Consider the following 25,196-nt stretch of genomic DNA (forward strand, 5'->3'; position numbering starts at 1 on the left):
ACTGAGCCATCTCTCCAGCCCTGTCCTGGGTTTTTACTGCTCCTGCTTTGGCCTTACTGTTCTTCAGAAGCCCCAGTGCTCTATCCTGAGCCTTTCTAGGATTTATTATGCTACTGGGCGTGCTTCTTGGTGCCATGCTTCTCCTTTCCTGGGAGAGAGAGGGAGCAAGTGGCGCGCTCTGGCCAGCATTCCCTCCCAGCATCTGGGGCATGCTTTTGGCTCGCCAGGACTTCCTCTCATCTCCTGGGTCTTGGTGAGTTTACACCTTTTCTCCCTCCACTGTTACCTGAGTAGGGATTCATCAGTACTCCATCCAGAGATCTCAAGATTTTGGTTGTCATTTTGACCAGTGACAGTTTATATCAGTAGTGTCCCTGACAGTACAAGAGGAATCTAGAAGCTCTAGCAGACTTATACATCCATTTTATAGCAATACATTTAACTGCTTTTCATTCCCTTCCCACTATCTCTCCTATGAGAGAGAACAATGGCTGTGTTTACCACACAGTTAAGGCAGGACCAAGGTAGAGCTATGAAGCCATCTGCTAGCTTCTCCTGAGACGTAGTACGGGGAAAAAGTTGCTCTTTGGAACAGTGCAGGAGTGTGATGTAGTGGGTGCCCTGTCTTCCTCAGCCATACTGTCACTCCCTGGCTCTTTTCCTGCCCTGTCTGTGTGGAGATGTGTCTACTGTATTTGAGTCAGTTTCTGTGAGGTTTGAGTCTTTGCTACTTTGGATGTTCCTATAACAATGTAATAGCTTGCTTGCTGGAGTGTATGTGCAGTAAATAGTGGGGTTCTTAGGGGCCCTGAATGTTATACTGTAGAGGCACTACAAGGGTGACCAAAACATGGTCCCTAGAAGAGTCTATAGGGTGGCTGCAATGGGAGGAGCTCGGGTCGGTGTGCCGTGGCCCCACAGCACATCTGTGTTCGCCTTTGTACCCAGTCTCTAGCTTCTGCTTCTGCTTAGCCCTTCCCTGTTGTCAGCTCAAGGAGCATTCTCTCGGATTCTGCTCTCTAACGTGGAGTCCCTCTGAGTGTCTGAAGCACCTGCATGGTGGTGGTCCTTAAGTGGGTTGTTTGTGTGTTACCCGCTTATGGTCTACCTCTGCAGTTAAGAATGACTTCCTGCTGGCCAGCTCCCTGTACTTATGGTTGTATGCCCGGCACGTGGCTGCTGCTTTGCAGCCATCTGTTGGTGGTATAAATGAACAAGTGTGGGTACCGATCAGTCACAGAAATCTGGAGAGAAGCAGCGGCTCTGGGGGCCTGTGTATGGATGCTCTCACCCATCTGTTTCAGTAAATGTTATCTTGGCTTGATTTAATTGCTCTGCTAGGAGGAGTCGGATGCTCTGTCGCAGGGAACCGTAGGGCTTTCATGATTTTAGCATGTTTCATGTAGGTTAAGAAAGCTGGACCCTGAGGAGGAAGATGATCCATTTAATAACTACGAAGTTCAGACAGAAGCCAAACTGGAGAGCTGCTCGAGCGTGGGACCTCACCGACTGTCCTTTGACTCAGCCACATTCATGGAATCCGGTAGGAATTGACAGTGTGAGCAGGCACTGCTGGGCAGCCATCTTCCCAGCAGCCTGTAACCTGCCTGGCCGGCGTTTGCTTTGCACACGGTTCTGGGGTGTCTCGTAAGAGTTGGTGAAAGTCTTTAAAAATGAAGGGGAGAGGGCTAGAGAGATGGCTCAGTGGTTAAGAGCACTGATTACTCTTCCAGAAGTCCTGAGTTCAATCTCCAGCAACCACATGGTGGCTCCCAACCATCTGTAATGGGTTCCAGTGCCCTCTTCTGATGTGTCTGGAGACTGCTCCAGTGTACTTCTATAAAATAAATAAATAAATCTTTTTTTAAAAAAAATTGGTAAAGTTGCTGCCTTGTGGTCCGCTGAGGGGTCTAGGTGTATACCTGCTGTGCTGCTGTGAACATAACCCTGATTGGGAGGCTTGCCTTTGTATGTTTACTGTGTGTGACCACATCCGCTCTGTGTATACTGTGCCACACACACTGCTTTGTGCATATGATCCCACTAACTGCACGTGCAGCACTGGCCAGCCCTTTTGGTGTTCACCTTAAACATGCGAACTCTGAGAGGCTTGCTCACCCCTCCAAGTGCTGGAGCCAGCGTTGAGCCCTGGTAGCCTGCCATCAATACTTCAGTGTCACTCTGTCTTCACCTAGAGTGAGTGGGGGAGGTAGGCAAAGAAGAAAAACTGGACACAGGAGGGCCTGTTGGTTTTGGTGAGGTTGTTTTCCTTGTGTGGACAGAGAAGCAGGATGTGCATGCGTTCCTGATGGAGAACCTCACCAACGGGGGCGTCCTGGAGCTCATGATGCGCTATCTGAAGAGCATGGGCCACAAGTTCCTGCTGAAGTGGCCCCCTGGCCTGGCAGATGTCGTCCTTAGCGTCTACCACAGCTGGAGGAGGCATAGCACCAGCCTGCCCAACCCACTGCTGAGGGACTGCAGCAACAAGCACATCAAGGTTGGGGCCTTTTAAGGAGCCGGCGACAAAACTTCCACTGGGTCAGGGCTGATCTGAGTCTAGACGCCGGGCCGGCGTGCAGTTGGAGGCAGGGAATCACATGGCCTATCAAGGAGCCCTAGTGACTGAGTGGAGTACTCTGGGGGTCCGAGGGAATAGAGCAGATTGGAAGGAGGCTGTGGACAGCTGAGCCGTGGTTATCATGGCTCCTATTATTGGCAGGGCAACGAAGTTGAGATTCTGGAACACAGCTACGGGGACAGCTAGACATAACAAGGAAGAAGCCAGGGGAGGGCTTCTCGGGTTGTTGACCGAGATGGGAGAGGTTGCGGGGAAGGAAAAGGTTGGCTACATTTGAGAAGCTAGGATCTACTGCCAATTTCAAAAAGGGTTTGTGTGCGAGCATGGTACATGGTCCATGCTGGGTAAGCACTCTACCACTGACCTGTAGCTCCAGCTCTATTCCTATATTTATCAGCCGAGAAAACAGTAGTACAAAAGCAAAGTCGGGTGTTCGGGGGAGTAATGGGGCCTTACTCAGCCCTGACCACTGCATTCTGTATCCCAGGCTCCTGCTGTAGTGTTTTCTAGCGCTCAAGGAGACATACGCTGTCAGACCCATTTCTGTTCCTGAAGGTAGAATGCCAGATGCTGAGGCAGGAGAGGAGAGCCATCGGGTCTGGGTTACACATGGTTTTGTTGCTGTGATACGACACCATGGCCAAGGGAAGTTAGAAGGAAGGAGGGTTTCTTAGGGGTGTACAGTTGTAGAGGGATAGGAGGACATCATCGTCATGGTAGGGCATGTGGCAGCAGGTGGGCAGGCAAGGTACTGAAGCAGCAACTGAGAACGTACATCTCCATAAGTAGCCAGGAACTCAAGTAGCCTGCCCCCAGTGACACACCTTCTTCCACAAGGCCATATATGCTGATTCTTCATGCAGTTTTGGCAGTTGGGGATCAAGTATTCAAACTTGTGAGCCTGTGGCGCCATTCCCATTCAAACTACCACAGGACCTAGTCCAAGTAGGTATTTCTGTCTGAGAGTCACGCTGGAGTTGACATGCCTCCCTGCTGAGCAAACCTCAGTGGGATACCTCCAAGTAGCTCTTTCCCACTGGCCTTGCTCCCTCCAGAAACAATGTGAATCCATAGGAGCCAGCATTTGGGATCCAGAGATGGGGCTGACTTTTTCCCGGCCATGCCTGCTGGCAGTGCCCTGTCCCGGAGTCTTAGCTTCCTTGGTGCTCTGGGGATGACACTTTACACTGCTGGTACGTTTGAGTGTTTAAAGGTGGATAGTGAGGTGACAAGCTGCTTCCTCCCTAGGGAGAGCCATCCCTTGTTTATGGAAACATCCTGGTGAATAGCCATTGATTGTTGTTTAGTAACTAACAATTAGGTGGAAGGAAGAATTGAGTTTTCATCAAAAGTAAATTCAGGAGCACCAGAAGATGGCTCGGTGGGTCAAAGAGCTTGCTGTACACCCCCGACAGCCTGAGTGGGATCCCTGGAGGCCACGTAACCAGTCTCTGATCCTCTATACTCGTGCCACTGCACACATACACAGACACCACACACCACACACATGCATATATACACACAATCTAGCACAACCAGAGAGAGAGGACCCAAGTTCAATTCCACATGGTGGCTCAAAACCATCTGTAATGGGACCTGATGCCCTCTTCTGGTGTGTCTGAAGACAGCGACTGTGTAGTCATATACATTAAATAAATAAATAATTCTTTAAAAAAAGAGGAAAAAATACATAAAAATACATTTTAATCAGGTTCATAAACAGTTAATATTAGTGCTGATGGTGTAGCTCAGTTAGTAGAATGTTTGCGAAGCATGCACAAAGCTCTGGGTTGATTCCTCAGCCCTGCAACGAACAGGTGGCCCGTGCCTGTAACCTAGTTCTCAGGAGACGAAAACAGGACAGACAGAAGTCCTGCCGCAGTCATTTTGAGGCCAAGCTTGGGATACATGAGACCCTGTCCTAAACAACAGTTAAATGTAGATGGCCACTTCATTTCTCCGTGAGTCTGTCCCTACCTGTGCTCTCGTCCTACAGGACATGATGCTGATGTCTCTCTCGTGCATGGAGCTCCAACTGGACCAGTGGCTACTGACCAAAGGCAGAAGCTCCACAGGTACCTGGTTCTTTGTGCGGTGGTCTTCTGAACCCCTGGAGGCTGAGGGAAAACTAAATAGGGGTGCTGGGTCATGTGGTGTGGGCACCTTCTCTGAGATGGCTTCTAAGTGTCTCCGGTAAATCCCCCGATACTTGTGAGGCAGCAGCAGAGGCAGGTGGGACTTGAGGAAATTGACTTGAGTGCTGGTTCTGGACTGACTGCTCGGTGCTCTGTGGCTCAGCCGTTCTCTCAGTTCCCCCTTCTGGTGAACTCTACCTGGCAGAGTGCAGATCAGCTCAGAGTTCAGTCAGGGAAGTTAGTTAGGGAAGAGCCCTTCTTGCAGCTCTTGTGGTCTCTGAGCTACTCTGTCCTGCTGCTCCCAGGCTTTAAGTCTCCGATGACTCCAAGTACCTCATCACGAACCCTTAAGGGAGGGCTGAAGGTGACCTCTGGGGCAGGAGGGTGCTGGGATGGTGGACACGAGGGCCTCACATTGCTCTGATGGCTTTTAGTGTCTCCCCGGAACTGCCCTGCTGGTGTGGTGACAGGCAGGTTTGGGCCTGACTTCCCGGGAACCCACTGCCTGGGGGACCTCTTGCAGCTGTCATTTGCATCTTCTCAGAGGGACCTGTTTGGGGATGGCTGGCTGGAGTTTGTTGTTCGTGTTTACTGGCTGAAGGCACGTTTCTTGGCACTACAGGTTAGTCCCATGTCATGACAGAGGTGGCAGAGAATTGGCCATATTGAGGAAATAGACATCCATAGCCCTCCTGGGCTCACTCTGAGAACTTGGGGTATGGTGGGGAATTGCCAGCTTGTCAGCAGCCCAAACATTCCTGCTGTTCTGGAAAGCACCTCAGGGCTCACCACAGAGCCTTGGGGTGGGGGTGGGGGCGAGATTCTGTTCCCTAGCAACCCCTACTCAAGATTGCCTTGACTGACCCTTTCTGTTTTCCTGAGAAAGCTCAGGAAAGTATCAGGAATGGAACAGAGCTTTCCAAAAGGAACAGCTCACCTGTCTGAGGGTTGAGGAGGCTTCTCCTTAGATCCTAGCTGGGAAACAGGAGTGGCTTGGCAGTCTCCAGTACAGCAGGGCCAGCAGGGCCAGCAATCGGTGCACTGGTAGACTGTCAAAAGACAGCCAGACCTCAGCATCTGCAGCGGCTTGGTCCGAGGGAAGCAACACCCTTGATGTGAACGACATCGGTTAGACACTTAGGAAGACCTTGGTTTTAGCTCCAGGTCTGCATGACACCTGGCTGTGCTGAGCTGGCACTGGTGTCTTCACCTGTGACATGGGTTAGTGATCCTGTTTCACAGAATTGAGGCATGGATCACTCGTTCACTTACTCAGTCCACAAATATTTGGTTAGGCTCACTTCTCTGGAAAGCCCTCTTTTGGGGGTGAGCTAAGAGGATAGCAACACTGAGTTAAAAACCCTAGCTTTGTGTGTGGTACATGCCTGTAATCCCAGCACTTAGAGGGATGGAGTTTAAGGCCAGTCTGCATTAGTTAGTATCAGATCAGCCTGGACTATGAGACCCTGTCTTTAAGCAAATAAGCAAAAACCAACTTACGGGTGTCTGCAAGGAGTGAGATCAGGAATGTGTGGGACCTGACATAACACAATTCATAGTTTTCTATTTTTTGCCCCCATTTCTTGTTTTTCCTTCTGACCAGGGAGACATGGAACAAGCCTTGGAGAACTATGATATCTGCACGGAAATACTCCAGAGTTCTAGCGCTATCCAAGCGGAGGCAGGGGCTGAGCAAGTGGACATCGTCATCCGGCTGCCCAACCTTCACAATGACTCTGTTGTATCTCTGGAGGAAGTGAGTGGAAGCTTTTGATGGTGTTTTCCTGGTGGAAGACTTATTCTGAGTTGATCTACTGGAGTAGACCTGATCTGCTCCTGTGGAATAAGAGATGCCCGCGTGCTGAGCAGAAGGTCCTGGAGGGAGAGAGAAGCAGACCAGGGAGCTTGTGTACCGTCAAGTGTGCAAGCTTCGAGCACGCATGGCATAGAAGTAGTGTTTTCTCTCTAGCGAGCAGCGGCAGCCCTAGCAGAGATGGGGGGATGTGCTAGCCATGCAGACCGCACTTGACCTGGCTTTGGGGTGAAAGACAGTTCACAGTGTGCACCCACCAGTTTCTGATGGCTCCCTTCCCCTGTGCTCGCTCTTCTCACCGTGCTCCCTCTGCCTGCTGCAGCTCCTCTTCTGTGATGTGTTTATGTGTAGCTTATAGAGGACTCTACCTTTGTTTTAGGATAACACCAGGCACTCTGCTGCCTGTGTGCCTGGATGCATTGGGCCTCTTGTGGGGACAGGGCCCTGTGGGTCAATAGTGTGCATCCCCCTCTGGCAGCCTGGCAACTCGTTGTTGTCCAGGGCTGGTTTCCTGAACTGTGACCATGAAGCTTTCGCTCTGATTTGGCAGATGCTATTAGCACCGTTCTGCCTCTGCAGTGGCTGCGTGTTTGGTTGTAAAGACTTGAATATACCTTGGCATTAATGTAAATATTTTTGATGGCGTATACGCATTGTGTGGACACTGATGTTTTACGTGAGGGAGCCTACAGTCTTGTGAGCCACCATGTGGTTGCTGGGATTTGAACTCAGGACCTTAGGAAGATCAGTCAGTGCTCTTAACCACTGAGCCATCTCTCCAGCGAGCCTACAGTCTTTTGGATGAACTGGAGTGCTATTCGCTTGTCTTTCGTGTTTGGATGGGATGACTCAGACAGTGCCTAAGTTCAGGAAGGAGGTGAGGGATTCGCCAGCAGACTGCAGTTTTGGATCTTTTCAGATTGATAAGAACCTGAAGTCTCTGGAAAGGTGCCAGTCCCTGGAGGAGATTCAGCGGCTGTTTGAGGCAGGTGACTACAAGGCTGTGGTGCATCTGCTCCGGCCCACCTTGTGTACCAGTGGCTTTGACCGAGCCAAACATCTGGAGTTTATGACTTCCATTCCCGAGAGGCCAGCCCAGCTGCTTCTGCTGCAGGTATGTGCTCACGCTTGGGTCCCGTCCATGTCCACAGTGTATGCGACCACCACCAAGGAGGGAAGCGGGGGGCTTAGCCAGCCAGGTCAGGGTATGGTCAGGAGTGGGGTAGTGTTAGAGCCTAGGAGTGGGCTCAAGGGGAGCGCATGCTTGACTGCAGTTTTGCCAGAGGAGGAAAGAATGACTAAGCTATCCTTCCCCTATCTACTCATCTGGTCATCTCCGCTTTATTGCGTTTTAGCTTAATCAACTTTTAGATGTTGCTGGTTTGGGTTGTTAGTTGTACTTTTTAATTGTACACTGTTGGTTTGTAAGAACCCTACTGATTTTTGCCTGTTTATTTTGAACCCAGTCTCTTAATGAAATTCTCATTTCTTTTTATTGTTTTTTGTTTATTTGTTTAGGTGTGTGGTAGCTTTGCCCACGGAGTGGTAATTTGGTTTCAACGCTAGTTACCAGTTAGTCTTTTGATTTTTTGTTCTTTCTGGCCTCTAGCCTTATGTTCTGGTAGAACAGTGGTTCTCTCCCCTCAAGATGCCTTTGGGAAGATTAGGCACAGAAGTAAAACAGTTTTCTAGAAGCTTCCTGTTGGGTGGCCTGCCGTATTGCTACTGTACCCAAGTCAGTGTGCTCTTGCAGATGCCTCAAGGCTCTGTGGAAATGCTGATGTGCGACTGCTCCCGGGTCTTTGTTTTCCCCCAGTCTCAGACCTGAGGTCCTGGTGTTGGACTGCAAGTGGTTTGTTTGTTTTTTTGTTTGTTTGTTTTTGTTTTTTTTTTTTTCGAGACAGGGTTTCTCTGTGTTGCCCTGGCTGTCCTGGAACTCACTTTGTAGACCAGGCTGGCCTCAAGCTCAGAAATCTGCCTGCCTTTGCCTCCTAGAGTGCTGGGATTAAAGGCATGCGCCACTACTGCCCAGCTACACCTCTCGTTTTGCTTCTTGTGCTCAGGACTCATTGCTGCGGCTGAAGGACCATAGACAGTGCTTTGAATGTTCAGATGTGGCTCTGAATGAAGCTGTCCAGCAGATGCTGAACTCAAGCGAATCTGCAGCCAAGGAAGAGTGGGTGGCTACAGTGACCCAGCTGCTGCTAGGCATCGAGCAGGCACTGTCGTCAGACAGCAGTGGCAGTATCCTTAAGGAGTCCTCCTCTACCACTGGGCTTGTGCGGCTCACCAACAACCTCATTCAGGTAGCTCCCAGCTCTTCTTCATCCAATGCGCCTCAGCAGGTGTGTCTCTGATAACCCGTCTGAGGCTCACAGATACTCACTGAGTTATGTACCCCAGAGGCGCACATTGGCTTCCCTGGCTAGGACTGTGGAGCTGCGCACAGATAGAAACCTTCTGGGGACTGCTTTGTCAGAGGCTAGAGTCGGTGTACCACTGGAATAACAAAGACCCTCAGACATCCTGTTCCAGAGGGGTGGAGGTGGGCTTAGAGCAGAGGCTGTCTGCACTCATTTAGTGTGCCAAGAGGCAGAGCGAGGACTAGAGTCTAGGCCTGGCTCCCTGCCGGGGATTCCTACACCTCATGCTAGCCTAGAACTAGTGAGGCGAGGGGAGTCCTTTAAACCCTGGTTGGCCACAGCGCCCCGTGTTTCCCAGGCCAGCGTTGAGGCGTGCACTCTTCACTGAGTGCTCTCTGCTAGCTTCTGACCTCCCCTCTGGCCATGCGAGAGCTTCCTACCAGCCATAGCTTCCCTCTCCAGGTTTACTTTACCCTCAGTTTTGTTCTGCCATCGTCTAGGTCCCTGCCATTGTTTTCATGAGCTGTGGAAGCTCTGTAGTTGTCCTTCCTGTACTTCTACTTTTTAAGTTTAGTCACCATCCTGCCACAGAGGCAGCTTTTATAACTGAAATCCGAATGTCTCCTCCCTTACCTAAACCCTTTGCACACAGTCTGGGTAGTGTGCCAAGGTGCACGGATCTCCGGGTTTTCCTCTTGGTTTTCTTAGCTGGATCCCTCTGGGATCCTGGCCTGTGAACATGTCCTGTGCTCTCTTGCCCTGCCCTCTCTGGGTGTGGGCATACCACAGTCATTTACCTGGAAGCCTTAAGGGCTTATGTCTGATCACCCTGTGCACGAAACCCTCTTCCCACTCCTGCTTTTTTGGTAGCGTCAGTTTATGCCCACACGGCTCAGGAGGTCTCCATGCCCCCCTTCCCCGGGTGTTAGCTCCCCTTGCCTTGGTCAGTAACTGCATGTGGCATGAGATTGCCACTGGTCATCTGGGAGTCTGTCTGATAACAAACTGGATACTGGTAGGTCAGTGTTCTCATGTCAGAACTGTAGGCAGATGCATGTCTCACCTCGCCGGAAGGCACTGCACTCCGGAAGCTGCCCTGTTGTGATATGCCGGTACCCTTTGCCAGGTCATCGACTGCAGCATGGCTGTGCAGGAGGAGCCCAAGGAGCCCTGTGTCTCCTCTGTGCTGCCCTGGATCATCCTGCACAGGATCATCTGGCAGGAGGAGGACACTTTCCGTTCCCTGTGCCACCAGCAGCAGCTCCAGAACCCAACAGAAGAAGGTGCGCTGGCTGTAGGTTTGAGGGCTGGCCCTTCCCTGTCCCTGTGTGGTGGGGCCCTGTGGCCTTAGACAGGGTGTTGTGAGGAGGTGTATGCTAGTGAGCTGCCCGGCTTGTTCAGCCTCTCTCTTGTTCAGCACTGTGCTGGTTACTTGTTAGAGGTCACGCTATAGGCACACCGGGGTACCCTCACCTCACGGAGACCCTTCGTCACGGCTCAGTGATTTTTGTTTAAGTATAATGTCTAGTAATGAATGTCTATGGAACTCATAACATATTTGTACTAAATTGTTTTCACAGAAGACTTGAGTAGTGAAACATGTAAACATAACTGTTAATTATTTTTCTGACCCAGACTAAAGAGTTTTCTAAAAGCTACCAGCAAATGTTGGACATGGTGGCTCTTGGGAGGTAGAGACAGGTGGATATCTGTGAGTGAGTTCAAGGCCAGCCTTGTCTAGATAGCAAGGCCCAGGGTAGACGGGGCTCCATAGAGAGAGTCTCTCCCAATGAAAAGAAGCAGGCAAGCTGTGGGCCAGTAGGCAGGCAAGAGGAGCTCATTTAGTGCCCTCAGCTGGAAGTGCACCAGGGAAGGGCGGGCGTGTGCTGTGGACAGGAGGCATGGCATGGCGCTGCATCTCTCCACTGTGTCCTCCTGTGAACGAAGGGGTGGGGCTGACCAAATTCTGGGACAAATTCCCAATATACTCTCATTTATAGAGAGCTAGCTAGTTAATGGGGAAGCCCCTCTAGAAGCTCCTGGCCTTCTCAGAGGAAGGCAGGGCAGGGGAGTACTCCCATCCTCCCATGACCAGACTTAATTCCTAGGACATGGCATAGGATTGCATACACTGCTGCCTGAGTAGTGCGACACCTTAAGAGCTGAGTTACTCAAAGCAGACACTAAGTGAAAAGCAGCAGGATTGGGCAGAAGGAGCAGTTAACCTGGGATGCTAGCCCAACAGGCCTTGGCTAGGCTGACGGAGTTCTGGAGTGACAGTGGCTTTCAGAGCTGTCCTGCTGTGTTATCTTACTGGATGTGGGCTCATGGAAGGGCACAGCCTTAGATAAAGTAAGTCCTGCAGCTGTTTTAGACACTGAAGGAACTGACAACTGGATATAACAAGTCTTGCCTTAAGGGAAATCTTTGGGAGGGGGACTCAACTGCCTCCTTTGTCTGTAGAGGAGGTGGTGGAGGAGGTGGTGGTGGTGGTGGTGGTGGTGGTGGTGGTGGTGGTGGTGGTGGTGGTGGTGGTGGTGGTGGAGGTGGTGGTGGAGGTGATGGTGGAGGTGGAGGTGGAGGTGGTGGTGGAGGTGGTGGTGGAGGTGGTGGTGGAGGTGGTGGTGGTGGTGGTGGAGGTGGTGGTGGTGGAGTGGTTAAAATTAGTTTTAAGGAAGAGTTAGGCAGGTTTAGGTAAGAGTGTCTGGCAGCTCACAGTCCCCTATAACTCCAGATCTAGAACATGGCTGTCACAGATACCAACATACACACTGCAGACACTCACACACATGGAAACTAAAGAGCCCACGAAGGCGGGAATGCCTTCAGCCTTTATTCTTTGAAGGGATTTGGCGAGGGGAGGGGGTTTACTTCCTTGTTTGGGACTGATACATTCTCGTAAGATGTATGTAATGCCTTCTGGTGTGGTCAATTTAAATATGTTCTGTCTTAATTCACTTGCCCTTCCCCCAAAAGAGAGCACCCAAATAAGGTTCTAATGGTCTGTATATAGCCCAGAGTTCTAAGAATCCTGGGGGCTTGGGGGAACTAGTAATAATTTAGTGCCGAACAGACATGTGGTGGTGATTCAGTATTCAAGTAAGCCTGAGTGAGGAGTCTCACAGTGAGTGAATGGAGTATGACCCTACTACTGTAACTCCCTTTTTGAAAAGCACAGAAGGTGCTTTGAGAGATGTGCACCTGAAGCCAGTATTGGTTCTCAGGGTTGTTTAATTTTTTTTTTTTTGTGAATGAAGTATCAGTTACATTTAGAAAAATGTATGATTTCAGTTGATTTTTAATAAACATAGATTGCTTATGAAAGCCAGCCAGGTAATTACTTGGAAGACAGAAAAACATTCTGTGGTCATGTAAGAGAGACAGAAGAGTCCCTGAAGGAGAGGCCTCACCACCATCCTCCGCCACTGCCCGTATTTGCACTAACTCCTGTCTGTTCCCAGGGATAGCGGAGATGCCCATGCTCCCATCTTCCCTCATGCTGCTCAACACAGCGCATGAGTACCTGGGCAGGAGGGCCTGGTGCTGTAATTCAGACGGAGCGCTGCTGCGATTCTACGTGAGTGACCCCCTGGGCGACAGTATAAGGCTGGGGCAAGGGCAGGGGGAGGGTGGGACAAGGCAAAGTTACTCCTTCCGGCTTGTGGTTGTCTGCTGTAGGGGTCCCCACTGTGTACGTACAGCAGAAAATCTGTACCTGGTTCCTGTGGCTTGTTTCTTTGTTACTGTGACAAAATGCCAGAGATAGTTAAAGGAGGAAAGGTTTCTTTTGGCTAGTGGTTTCAAAGACATTAGTCTATAGTTAGTTGACCCCCGTTACCTTGAGCCTTTGGCATACATCATGATGAAAGCTCAGGTCCTCATTGTTCAGTCAGGAGCTGTTGGTCAGTGGGCTTGCCCTGAACAACAAGTGGACAAGTGGACAGTCCTGAACTTGCCCACTGTGACTGGTTGGTGGTCACTGGGCTTACGGGAGATAAGCAGCATGAACCAGTCTCTGCTGATTAGGAAGCCAGTTAGCGCCAAACAAATTACAGAGCATCAAGTTTTCTGGATGTACCAAGGGAGGAGTATCTAGCCCAGCCTGTATACCTGCTAGTAGAGTTATATTGGGGCATTTATTTACATAGCACTTATGGCCGCTTTTACTATGCACTGGCAGGGACAAGATGAATATGTATGGCTTGCAAGACCTAAAATCTTTGTTCTTTGGCCCTTTAAAAGTCTTCTGCTGGGTAACTTGAGTTGCGTGGGCAGATCCTTTGTATGTACCCTTTGTAGCTTCCTCCCCAGTGCCTCTCTAGTTTGTACCATCTTCACCCGGTTTTTACTACTTACTAGGGGGCATGTCATTTACTTACTGGGTTTATTATTTGACTTTTCTCCACTTGTGTGAAGTTTAGAGAGTAGGTATTTTTGTTCATTGCTGAATCCAAGTGCTAAATATAGCACCTGGCACAAAATAAATGGAGGTTTGTGTAAATCTGGGCTCTCTAGAGGAGCAGATCTGATGGGACTGATATTAAAGAAGATTTACTAGACTGACTTACAGGACTTGGTCTGGGTAGTCCAATGTTGTGTGTCTCACAATGGGCAGGCTGAGAGTCCAGTAGTCGTTCATGAGGTTGGATATCTTAGCAGTCCAAAAATGGGGGTAGAGTGCAGGAGGACTCCCGGAGAACTGCTCATTTTCCATCTCTGTTGGAATCCTGAAAAGTTTGACTTTTTTTTTTTTGAAGATTTATTTATTTATTTTATTTATATGAGTATACTGTTGCTCAGCCTGCTTCATTGCTCTGCCAGAGTGCAGAGCCACTGTCTGCCTCTAGGAGATCTCAAGGCAGCTCTGGCGTGTAGAGAAGCTGGGAAGCCGCTCAGCGACTGCTGCTTAAGGATGAGGACCAGAGTTCAGATCCCCAGAACCTGCGTGTCTTAGAGTTACTAATGCTTTGATGAAACACCATGACCAAAAGCAAGTTGAGGGGAAAGGGTTTATTTAAATAAAGGCTTAGACTTCAGTCACTAAAGGACATCAGGACAGGAACTGAAACAGGGCAGGAACCTGGAGGCAGGGGCTGACTGATGCAGAGGCCATGGAGGAGTGCTGCTTACGGGCTTGCTTCCCCTGGCAAGCTCAGCCCGCTCATAGAACCCAGGACCACCAGCCCAGGCATGGCCCCTCCTGCAATGGGGGCCATTGAGGCCCCCTACATTAATCACTAAGCTCTCCTACATTAATCACTAAGAAAATGCCCTACAGCAGGATTTTATAGAGACACCTGCTTATCTGAGGCTCCTTCCTTTGTGATGAGTCTAGCATGTGTTGGGTTGACATAAAATTAGCCAGCATACTGTGTGGGTGCCTCAGGTGGTGTCTTCCTCTGTGCTGTGCCTCTGTATGCTAGGCTGGCTGGCTAGCTGGAGGATTGAGTTCCAGGATTCACCTCTTTCTGTCTCTTCAGTGCTGGGATTAGTGAGCACACACCCCACTACACCCCATTTGTTAAATATGACTTCTGGGGATCAAACTCAAGTCCTCTTCATGCCTGAACAGAGAGCACTTTCTCTGTACAGACCCTTTCCCAGTCTACTATATAGACTTAAACACTGATAGTGATCCAAGAGGCTTGCTATTGATCTTTGTTCTTGGTAATGCTGTACAGTTATTAATGAGGTTGAGCATGTTTTTTGCCACATCCTGTGCAGTTTAGGTTATGGAATTCTGGATAGGGTCTGTGAGGGATTAAAAAAAGACAGTGACATGGGATCAGATAAGAGTTCTCTTACCTGTTCCCTCTGGCACCCTGCCACCAACCGAGACCCTCAGCATGTTTGCTAGGCACATACAGCGGGAGGGATTAGCTAGTTAGGTAGTAGGCCTCTGTAGGCCATCCGTCTCAGGCTGTAAACGCCTGAGTGGAGGAAGCTGTACAAGAGAAAAGCTCTGCTAATACTCAGCCTGGCCCTTATGGGTAATGGCTTTGCCAGCAGTCCCATGGGTCAGCTGGCCTTCGCACCTTCTGCAGGCCATGCCCATGTCAGAACACATGCTCACTGGGACGTCTCTCACTCGGGGCTTCTTTTACCCCACACCTTTTTATGTTTGTTTATTCTTGGTTTCCTCTCTCATAATTTGGCTGCTTATAAAATTTGTAAGTTTTCCTGTGAACTAACTTACATTCTGTGTCCCATCCCCCACATTGGTTCTTTAGGCATTTGCAGCTCTTGGCTGGCGTGTCCCACCATGTTTACTGTACTTGGTACATGTACCACGCGACATTCCTGGGCAGCTTTCGGTTACTGTGCAGCTGCTGTGGTTTAACTTTGTGTGATGTTTCATCTACAGAAGTTTGAGGTTCTTGTTTTGTCTTTTGGGACAGGGTCTCACTATGTAGCCTGTACTAAACTCCGGATAATCCTGATTCAACCCTCTGAGTGTTAGGAGTATAGGCATGACCTGCACATCCAGGCAGAATGTAAACATTTACTATCAAGTCACCAGGTTTTTCCTTTATTGTTGTAATAATGTCCCCATTTAAGCATTCCTTCTTGGGGCCAGGGGGAAAGGCACTTGCTGTCAAGCCTGAGAGTCTGCATTTCTCCCTAGAACCTGCATGAGAGGAGAGAGCTGAGTCCCTCCACACATGTGCCCTCTCCTCCATAAAGCAAATAAATAGGTGTAAGCAGTAGAGGAAGGAAGGAAGGAAGGAAGGAAGGAAGGAAGGAAGGAAGGAAGGAAGGAAGGAAGGAAGGAAGGAAGGAAGGAAGGAAAACCAAAAGAAATTATAGCACGGGCCTGGACCCAGCACTTGGGTGTGAGGCAGGATAATCAGGGGTTCACACCCACACACACACCCACACCCACACACACACACACACACACACACACACACGAACGTACATACGTATGTACGGATTTCTCCTGGCTTCTTGTTACATGCATTCTTTATCATGTCGATGTTTGTTTGTTTATAAGATAAGGCAGGTCCAGTTTCACAAGGAAATAAAGGAAAAGCCAGGTTCACATTCTATATGGATGGCCAGTTAGTTTGAGCTCTTTTATTAAAGAATTCTCCTGCTGAACCTAAGGCTCCTTTATCTCTCATGGGTGCACAGGAGTTATTATTAGGCACTATCTTTATTGATGTAAGCAGCCTTTCTGGTCCTGTGCTGGTGCCACAGATAGTCTGATAACTATTAGGATTCATGTCTTTACCTTTTATCCCATCATATTCTTTTGAATAATCTTAGCTCCTCCTTCCATAACATTGTAAGATAAGTGTATAAAATTTTGAGAAATTGTACTTCCATGGAATTTTGATTGGAATCAGTGGTCTTATTGATTAATATGGGAAAGAAGTGGCCAAATTGAACTCCTTAGTCAAGAATAGTATATCCCTCCATTTATTTCAGTCTTACATGCTCCCATTTCTTATTTCAGTTAGGCACATTTTGTTTAGAGACAAGTTTTTGTGGGTGGTTCTGGTGGTCCAAGAAGGCCTTGTATGTGCCAGGCATGTGGTCCTATACTTCCAACCCTGGGTGTCTTTAAAAAACTTCTTATTGTGGTACATACTTAAATTAATTTTTTTCCTATCTTGTTTTGCAAACATATTGGAATATTTAAAAAAAAATCTCCCTTAGACATGGCCTCTTAACTTATTATTTGGTTATTTGTAATGAGTTGTGGAGTTGATGAGTCTTCTGTGTTAATGATTATAGTCTGTGGATGCCTTCACTTCCCCCTTTCCTTTCACCCTTTATGGTTTTCTCTTTTTTTCTGTGTCAGCACCTGGACAGAGGATGGTCACACTTTTTTCTGTAAAGAAGAGAGGGTTTGTGGACAAGACAGTCTCTGGGCAACTTCTCAGACTTACAAGGATAACAGATTAAAGTTGTGGAGATTAAAATTGAATTTCCTTGGGAATAAATTTAGGCATAACATTTCATATCCAGAGATATAACTGGTTTGCTGTATTGTTCATATCTCTCTGGTTCTCAGTAATGGTTTGTTGGGAAGTTGCCCTCAGCCCTAGTGGGACTTAGAGCTGTTTGTTTATACATATTTAGCACCATTTCCTCCATTGGAATTGGAACATTTGAAAAGTAAGTTCTATGTCTAAGAAAAGCTGCCGCTCAGGAAATGCACACTTAGTAAATGGATGGAGATGTACCTAGAGGATCTTGTGGTGGTGCAAGTGCTGGCTAGGTGTCCAAAGCCAGGTGGGTCACGTGCTTGAAGGGGTCCTATGGCCAGATCCAGGCAGAGCAGTTCTGTAGGGATATCAAGTCCTTTTTAGGAAGCAGAACTACTGGAATCTAGCCACACAAGGACTCCAGACATTGCCTCCTGGGGTAAAAGAGTCGATGACATGCTGGTCTCCCTGGGGGTCCTACTTTGATAGCTAGGCTGAGCCTGTTTCCCCAGGCATTTCTTTCTACTTGTCACAGGTGCAAGTTCTCCAAAAGGAGCTTGCTGCGTCTGCCTCTGAAGACACTCACCCCTATAAGGAGGAGCTGGAGACGGCCTTGGAGCAGTGTTTTTACTGCCTGTACAGCTTCCCCAGCAAGAAGAGCAAAGCCAGGTACCTGGAGGAGCACTCAGCCCAGCAGGTGAGGGGAGCCTGCTGGCCCAGGCCTGGGCAGGGGCAGCTCTGGAAAGCAGGCTCCTGAGAGGACGGCAGACTGCTGAGAGGCCCTGTACAGACCCACCCACACAGCCTGTACCTGGAGCAGATATGGTCTGCTCAGAGGAAAGGGGTTTCCTAGAAGATGTGACCAAAAATGCAGTGTGGCCTGATAGTTGCTCATAGGTTCATTTGAAGTTTGCATTACTTGCATAATTCCATAGATACTTTTCTCTTTTGATTTTTTTTTTCCTGAGTACCATTGGGTATACTATGTCATGGCTAATACCATGAGCCATTCTCCAGTCTTAGGTATTCTATACCCTAAAGCGTAGGCTCCTTAGGATGGTACATCTACTGTGGCCTAAGGTTGTGGGCCTTAGCTTCCCAGTTATGATCGACACCCCCCCCCACACACACACACACACACACATCTGGCCAAGTTGGCATGGTTTCACAGATAATAACCTTTAGTTTCCTACATGTGCTCTTTTAGAGAGTAGCTCCAGCCAGTCATGAATCAGGCTAGCAGTATAACTCAGTTTGCACACTGCTTACCTAGCGTTGATGAAGCCCTAGTTTATCGATAGTATTACCCAGAACCTGGTGTTGTGGAGCACCGGTGGGAGGTGGAGGCAGGATCATTAGAACATCAGCGTGAGTTCAGTCAGCCTGGACTCCATGAGATCCGTGTGTTGAGGTGAGTGGATGGCTCTACAGTTAAGAACACTGCTGCTCTGTAACATCCATTTGTTTCCAGCATCCACAACAGGTGTCTGTCACCTGTAACTCCTTCAAGGGATCCGATGCCCTCTTCTAGCCTATGTGGATTCCTGCACATTTGTGGCATTTATATACACACATAAATAAAAAGTAAAATAAGATTTAAAGAAATAAATTCTTGATTAACAGTCAATACTAAAAACTTAATATTTAGCATGCAATTTTTTTATCATTTGTTTTTCTTCATTAAGAAAGTTAACTATTTCTGTATGTATTATGCATATAATATATAATAAGAGTTATAGCCTTAACGTTAATAATATAATTTTGTGCAGTGATCTCCTTAGGGAGCTTGAGTCTTTGGAGATTAATTCTAAGGTAAATTGTTATGCCAACCCCCAAGCCAAAAGACTTAGGACTTTTAGGCAGCTGGAATGGAGCCTTATGTTCTCCATTGCAGATTCAAGATGCAGAATAGGGAAGATGCTCTGTCTTCTCCAGCGTGCTGTACCGCACCATAGTGCAGAGGAACTTTTCCTTATTTCTTAACCTTGCATGTACTATGAGCCTGCATCTGTCTGTTTTCAAGGTGGATCTTATATGGGAGGATGCCCTGTTTATGTTTGAGTATTTTAAGCCCAAGACCCTCCCTGAATTTGATAGCTACAAGACAAGCACTGTTTCTGCTGACTTGGCAAACCTGTTGAAAAGAATTGCTACCATCGTGCCCCGCACAGAGAAGCCAGCTCTGAGCATGGACAAAGTCTCTGCCTACATTGAGGGAACCTCAGCTGAGGTGGGCCTCAGGGAAAATGGGATGGTGGGGTGATGGGGCTTCCCCTCACACACTGCTGTCTGCTCACACCACCTGCCAGGGATCAGAAGGTAAGCTGACAGGTTACTTATGTGACTCCACCTGCCTTCTCTCATGCCAGGTACCCTGCCTTCCAGAAGGGGCCGACCCCACCCCTCCAGTGCTGAATGAGCTCTACTACCTCCTGGCTGACTATCATTTCAAGAATAAAGAACAGTCCAAAGCCATCAAGTTCTACATGCATGATATTTGCATCTGCCCTAACAGGTGGGTGGGATGGTGACGGCCACACTGCTGTAGGAGGCCTTCTGACGCTAGCTACTTCAGCCGGTTCTCCAGGGAGCCAGTTACCTTTCTTTGTCTGTAGTAAGATAAGGACAAAATGGCAAAATGGTTTAGCATTCTTGAGCGAGGGAGAAGGCTTCTTTCCCAAAGTCCTCCTGGAGGTGTATTGGTGTCAGTAAAAGTAGAAGATGATCTTTTGGGTTCTGATTTGCAGGGCAAGGACCATATTGTTTTGTGTTGCTTCTCTTCCTAGTAGCAGGAACCAGGGCAACAAATGTGTGTTTTGGGTTAATACCACTGGCTCTTTAATTAGGATTGCTTTGGGGCTTAAGAGGAAGGATTTGGGGCATGAGATGGCTCAGTGGTTAAGAGAACCCACATAGTCACTGTAATTTCCTTTGTAGGATCTCTAATACCTTTTTTTGGTCTTCGTGGACCCCAGGCATACACATGCTACATATGCATGCATACATACATACATACATACATACATACATTCGCAAACCACATATGTAAACTACACAGCAGAAGAGTTGTACTAGAAAAGCTGGAGCTTACCGGGCAGTGGTGGTACACGCCTTTAATCCCAGCACTTGGGGGTCAGAAGCAGGTGGATTTCTGAGTAAGTTCCAGGACAGCCAGGGCTACACAGAAAGACCCTGTCCAAAAAAAAAGAAAAAGAAAAAAGAAAAACTGAGCCTAAGGTTATTTCCTGTGCTGTGATGTGTCATCATCATTGGCAGTGAGGTTTGTCCAGGATGCTGTGTGGAGGAGCTCTGTGTTTCCTCTGCAGAGCACTGTTGAGCTTCCTCCTAAAATGGAACGACTCAACTTTCAGAACTCAACATTCTGAAGGGCTAAGCTATGCTTCCAAAACTTGGCACATCTGACTAAAGGGACTATTTGGAAAAGTAGGCTGGGTGTGGTCAAACCGAGGTTACCCTTGTAGCCAGCTTACGTCTGAAGATATAACACTACAGACCAATTCTCCAGAAGAACTTAGGGCTACCATGGTGGCTGCCCTTGGACCATGGGTGAGCACAGAACTGTTCTGCCTCAGGAAATGACAGAAATGACCTTTCTACAAACCTACCTGAGGCAAGGGAAGAGGCGGGGCTGGGATCTGAGTAGAGATAAGACTTCATGTGCATGAAGAGTCCTCCTAGGCTCCTTTTTGTTGAGCTCATGGGAGACAGTCCTGCTTTGAGCCCTGGTTGTCTTGGAGGTTGTCTTGGTGGGCGGACAGTAGGGTCCTCATTTGCACTGTTAGAGGTCCCTTTGAGGAACTAGCTGGCAGCTTTCCTTCGCTGTTGTTGAGCCTTCCTGCTTTTTGCTGAACTGCAAGTGGTACCAAATGAGGTAGGCATTTTGGGGTGGAGGTGGGCTAAGACCCAGGTCAACTCTGCACTTCTGCTCTGGAAACAGCTCTGAGCCCAGGACTAGGGCTGACCCTGCTCTGCACAAGTCAGAGCCCAGAATGTGGACTATGGGTACTTCTTCCTCCTGGGGTCACATTGTTACTAAGCCACACATAGCCTTGCAAACATACACTCCTGGAATATGGGTCATGTGCAGATATATCTAGTTAGACACTAATATCAGGAGAGGTCACTCTCAGTAGGTTTTCCCCTGTGGGTTTTTGTTGCTATTTGTCTGTTCTTAATGTATATGGGTGTTTTGCCCTTAAGTCTGTCTGCGCATCATGTGCCTGGTACACGTAGAGGCCAAGAGAATCAGGTCCCTGAAGTGGAATTAGGGATGGCTCCGGGCTGCTGTGGGTGCTGTGATGCAGGCCCAGGCTCTCTGCTCCTCATTGCTGACTGTCTCTCCTGTCTCTGCTTAGCTTCCACAGAGATGCTTTTCTGCTGTGGTCACTCTGTGTGGAGGCCGTGGTTCTTACGCAGCCACACAGGCACAGTCACATTTCCTTTCCTCCAGGTGAGGGCAGCTTCTCCCAGAATTGTTGGATATTGAAAAGCAGTCCCTGTTTTGAACTTGGGCCTGGTAAAGAAGAATCTTCCCCTTAAGCCCTTTTCCCCCTGTTCCCTTCTCCAGAGTAACCTAGCAGAGCAGGGAAGAACTGGTGGCTTTGGGTCCCTGAGGAAGAAAGGCTACTCTGAGAAACCCTCCCATGCTTGCTGTCCTCTGCACCATTGTGTTTTGGGTGTCTCCTGCTCCTCTCTTCCACACTGTCTCTGTGCTGGTTGGAGGGTGGTGAGAGCACCCTGCCTGCTATCCCCTGGGGTGATCAGAGAGTCCCGCCGCAGTCCCTAAGGTGTGGTGGGCTGGACTGGTGGCGTATAGGAGGGGCAGCACCAGCCCTTCGCTTGCCACTTTTTCTGACTCACACTGAGGAAAGAGCTTTCCAGGAGCTCTGGGATTACTTGGTCCTGGTGTGCTGTCTCTGCGGAGCCTTATTGTTTCCAAGAATCTTCTGTGCTTCTGCCTCAACTTCTTTCAGGTGATCTCAGAACCATCAGGGCCAAGTCCTCATCTGTCATCTTGTTCTTTATTTGGTCACTGGCTCTGAGCAGAGAGACTAGGATCCCAGTAACAATAGGAATTAGCTGGGTGCCTGGGGCCCCACAGTTCTCTGTTCCTGAGATTTCGCTTGGTGAGTCTATGAGCTCAAGAAAAAGAAAGGACACTGATGTTTCTTTGTTGCCTTAGCTGGATCCCCATTGTAAAGCCTTGTGGAGTGTCCTGTTCCTTCGTACCAGAGCAATTTTGTGGGCAACCCTTTAATGCTGGGGTTAAACTCCAAAAGCCCGTCTATTAGAGCAGTCATTGAATGCTTGAAAAATGCTAAGTGACGTGGAAGAAACATTTTGTTTCTTATCACATATACCTTGTCCTCATGTGTGCAACGATACAGGGATCAAGGCTATGGCAAGGCTGTTCTGAGCATGATCCTGGCTGTGTGCAATGACCAAACTGGGTTTTTTTTGAGTCATTATATGGAAGCATAGCTTCCACAGTACCTGCCCAACTGTCAGCTGCAGTGTCTGCCATCCTTCAGGACAGTCGTGTTTGTAGCTGGTGCTTTTTTCACTACCTAGGTTTGATTCCTGGGCAGGCATGGCTCTGGCCCGGGCCAGCCGAATCCAGGACAAGCTGAACTCAAATGAGCTGAAGAGTGACGGACCCATCTGGAAACATGCCACACCTGTCCTGAACTGCTTCCGGAGGGCCCTTGAGATTGACAGCTCTAATTTGTCCTTGTGGATTGAGTATGGCACCATGTCCTATGCCTTACACTCCTTTGCATCCCGGCAGCTGAAGCAGTGGAGAGCTGAGCTGCCCCCTGAGCTCGTGCAGCAGGTGAGTTAACAAGAGACAGACGACCTAGATCTAAGTCCGGCTCTGCACCCTGCATGCCTTTAAGGTACTCCCAAGCTCCACGTCTCAATTCTACAACTGTGACATGGTGGCAACAGGTTCACTGAGGGGAACATAAAGCTGTGAACAAGTCAGCTGGCTTCCTCCAAGAAAACCTTGATCCCTGGGCAGGTGCAGACACTGCACCTCCAGTCCTTCTGCAGGCTTGTGATCTTGTTGTAGATGGAGGATCGGCGAGACAGCATGCTGGAGACAGCCAGGCACTGTTTCACATCTGCAGCCCACTGTGAGGGTGATGGTGATGAAGAGGAGTGGCTCATTCACTACATGCTGGGCAAGGTGGCTGAGAAGCAGCAGCAGCCCCCGACGGTGTACCTGCGGCACTACCGCCAGGCTGGCCACTACTTACACGAGGAGGCTGCCCGCTACCCGAAGAAGATTCACTACCACAACCCGCCTGAGCTGGCCATGGAAGCGCTGGAGGTAACTGCAGGTCCAGGGTAGGACGGCTCCCGGGCTGGAGTCCCCTGCAGCCCCACTGGTAACATGACATGTCTGCTTGGCAGCTTCGTGCTCACTGAGGTGGAAGCAGCTTGCTCTCTCTCCCTGAGAGCGCTCGCAGCCCCTTGGAGAGATTGGGCTTTTTGTTTTCACTTCTTCTCAGAGGAAACAGCCTTCCTCTGCAGCATACCTGTTCAGATTTACAGTGCAGCGTCCATAGCTGCAGAGCCCTTCAGACTTGTTGCCTGGCAGGAGAAGGGTGGTCACTCTTGCTCCTAGGTGCAGATAGGTACCTAAGGCCAAGAGTGAGGCCTCGGCCTGGGCCCCCAGCTTAGCGGATTAGGCCAGGGCAAGAGTGAGCTGCTCTTGATAACAACGAGTGTTGTGTTGGGCTTTGTCTTTTTCCCCTGCTGCTCAAAACTAGAGCAGTTCCTTCTTGTCGGGGTTCACTTGTACGGTTCCTCGAGTGTTTGATACAGACTGCGCTGTTCACAGCAGTCCTGACCAGCGAGCGCTCTTAGAGGTGAGCCAACAAGGAGCAGGCGCAGAAATCCAGGCCTGCCGGCCTCAGCGCAGAGTTCAGAGCTTCCCAAGACCCTGAATGATTGTTTTATCTTCTCAGAGGCCTCAGCTGCTGGCCCTCAGCCAGGCGTATGGCTAGTGAACACTGGGAACTTAGGCAGATTCTGTTTCTTGTTATTTTCATGCTTCTAGAGCACAGGTTTTTGGTTTTGTCCCCCCCTGCCTCCCAATTAAACATATTTGTTTGTTTTAAGACAGTCATAAAATTCCCAAGAATGTAAGACATGAAAGTCCCCAATGGCCCTGGTCTCCCCTACCCCGTAATCTGTCCTAACAGTCCGGCTGTGTTCCTGGAGGCCTAGCTGTCCTTGCTGTCACTGATGGTAGGAGCAGTTGTAGGCTCTGTAGCTCCCACTGCCCTGGGGATCGATGGAGCAGGAAGTGCCGGTGAGGTGAGCGGGGCTGCCTGCTTGCCCATGCCGCCCACATGCTCAGAGCACGTGCTTCCCTCAGTAGGATAGAGGAGGAAGTGCTCTCAGGAGGGCCTCGGGCTGAGGTAAAAGGTGATGCTGGAGACTGTCTCCAGTTTGACCGTGGCATCAGTTACTCTAGAGAACCTGTGAGTGCATTGGTTCCCTCCCCTCAGATCCTCCTTTTAAGACTTGCCAATCTTGTGAGCAGACAGAAAACTACTGCACTTGGGGAGTTGAGGGGGTAAAGAGGTCCAGACCATCCTCCGCTAAGTACAAGATTGAGTGTAGTATGGGCTACACTGGCTCTTGAGGCAGTGCCCACGCTGTCACTCTCATTATCCCACCGTCATGTGCTTAGATGACTGGGTGCATATTTGACTTAGAATGCTGACAGCGTCCATTCTAGTTGTCAGTGCTTAGTTGTGCTGGGGTGTTAAAAGCTATAAAGGACAGGCAGTGTGTGCTAGCCTGCCTCCAGTGTGGCTGCTTCACCCGCGGCGGGGCAGGCCCTTAGATTGGAGAAGGCTGTTTTATTATGCCAGAGGTGTTGTTCTAGGTGTACTTCCGGCTCCATGCGTCCATCCTGAAGCTCCTGGGCAAACCTGACTCTGGGGTTGGTGCAGAGGTCCTGGTCAGCTTTATGAAGGAGGCAGCAGAAGGACCTTTTGCCAGGGGCGAGGAGAAGAATACACCCAAAACTTCAGAAAAGTGAGTACCAGCTTGCAGGGACCCTGCCTACTGTTCAGAGGAGGGCTACTGGGTAAACTGGAGCTCAGAGTGTGTGGAGCTGAGCTCCTTCTGTTGAATTTGTGGGAGAGTGTGTGTCTGTTGTTACCCTCAATCTGGCATAGGCTGGTGCAGCCCTACTTTAGGGGTGAGTCCTGGGAGAAGCCAGCCTCTCCCTCCTGCTCCTTGTCCTGTGCAGAACAGACTGAAAGATTAGGTTATCCTAGTTCCTCTTACCAAGACTCAGCTGGGTGACCAGTGAGGCTCTTCCTTCAG

General features: G+C 49.2%; 1 protein-coding gene across 7 annotated transcripts in view; it reads left to right on the forward strand.

Annotated features, from left to right (window-relative positions):
- Nucleotides 1-25,196, forward strand: part of Cabin1 (calcineurin binding protein 1) — a 110,507-nt gene that overhangs the window by 19,185 nt on the left and 66,126 nt on the right. For all 7 annotated transcript variants that reach the window (XM_052164483.1, XM_052164487.1, XM_052164489.1 and 4 more), the window contains 15 exons: nucleotides 1,407-1,543; nucleotides 2,283-2,500; nucleotides 4,578-4,656; nucleotides 5,151-5,338; nucleotides 6,320-6,472; nucleotides 7,449-7,643; nucleotides 8,593-8,835; nucleotides 10,019-10,175; nucleotides 12,354-12,469; nucleotides 17,362-17,523; nucleotides 18,850-19,056; nucleotides 19,196-19,341; nucleotides 22,419-22,680; nucleotides 22,921-23,181; nucleotides 24,751-24,902. In XM_052164483.1, coding sequence (XP_052020443.1) covers nucleotides 1,407-1,543; nucleotides 2,283-2,500; nucleotides 4,578-4,656; nucleotides 5,151-5,338; nucleotides 6,320-6,472; nucleotides 7,449-7,643; nucleotides 8,593-8,835; nucleotides 10,019-10,175; nucleotides 12,354-12,469; nucleotides 17,362-17,523; nucleotides 18,850-19,056; nucleotides 19,196-19,341; nucleotides 22,419-22,680; nucleotides 22,921-23,181; nucleotides 24,751-24,902 — 2,676 coding nt within the window. The remainder of the gene's footprint in view (nucleotides 1-1,406; nucleotides 1,544-2,282; nucleotides 2,501-4,577; nucleotides 4,657-5,150; nucleotides 5,339-6,319; nucleotides 6,473-7,448; nucleotides 7,644-8,592; nucleotides 8,836-10,018; nucleotides 10,176-12,353; nucleotides 12,470-17,361; nucleotides 17,524-18,849; nucleotides 19,057-19,195; nucleotides 19,342-22,418; nucleotides 22,681-22,920; nucleotides 23,182-24,750; nucleotides 24,903-25,196) is intronic.

The sequence above is a fragment of the Apodemus sylvaticus genome, chromosome 19 (assembly GCF_947179515.1).
Source record: "Apodemus sylvaticus chromosome 19, mApoSyl1.1, whole genome shotgun sequence".
Lineage (NCBI taxonomy): Eukaryota > Metazoa > Chordata > Mammalia > Rodentia > Muridae > Apodemus > Apodemus sylvaticus.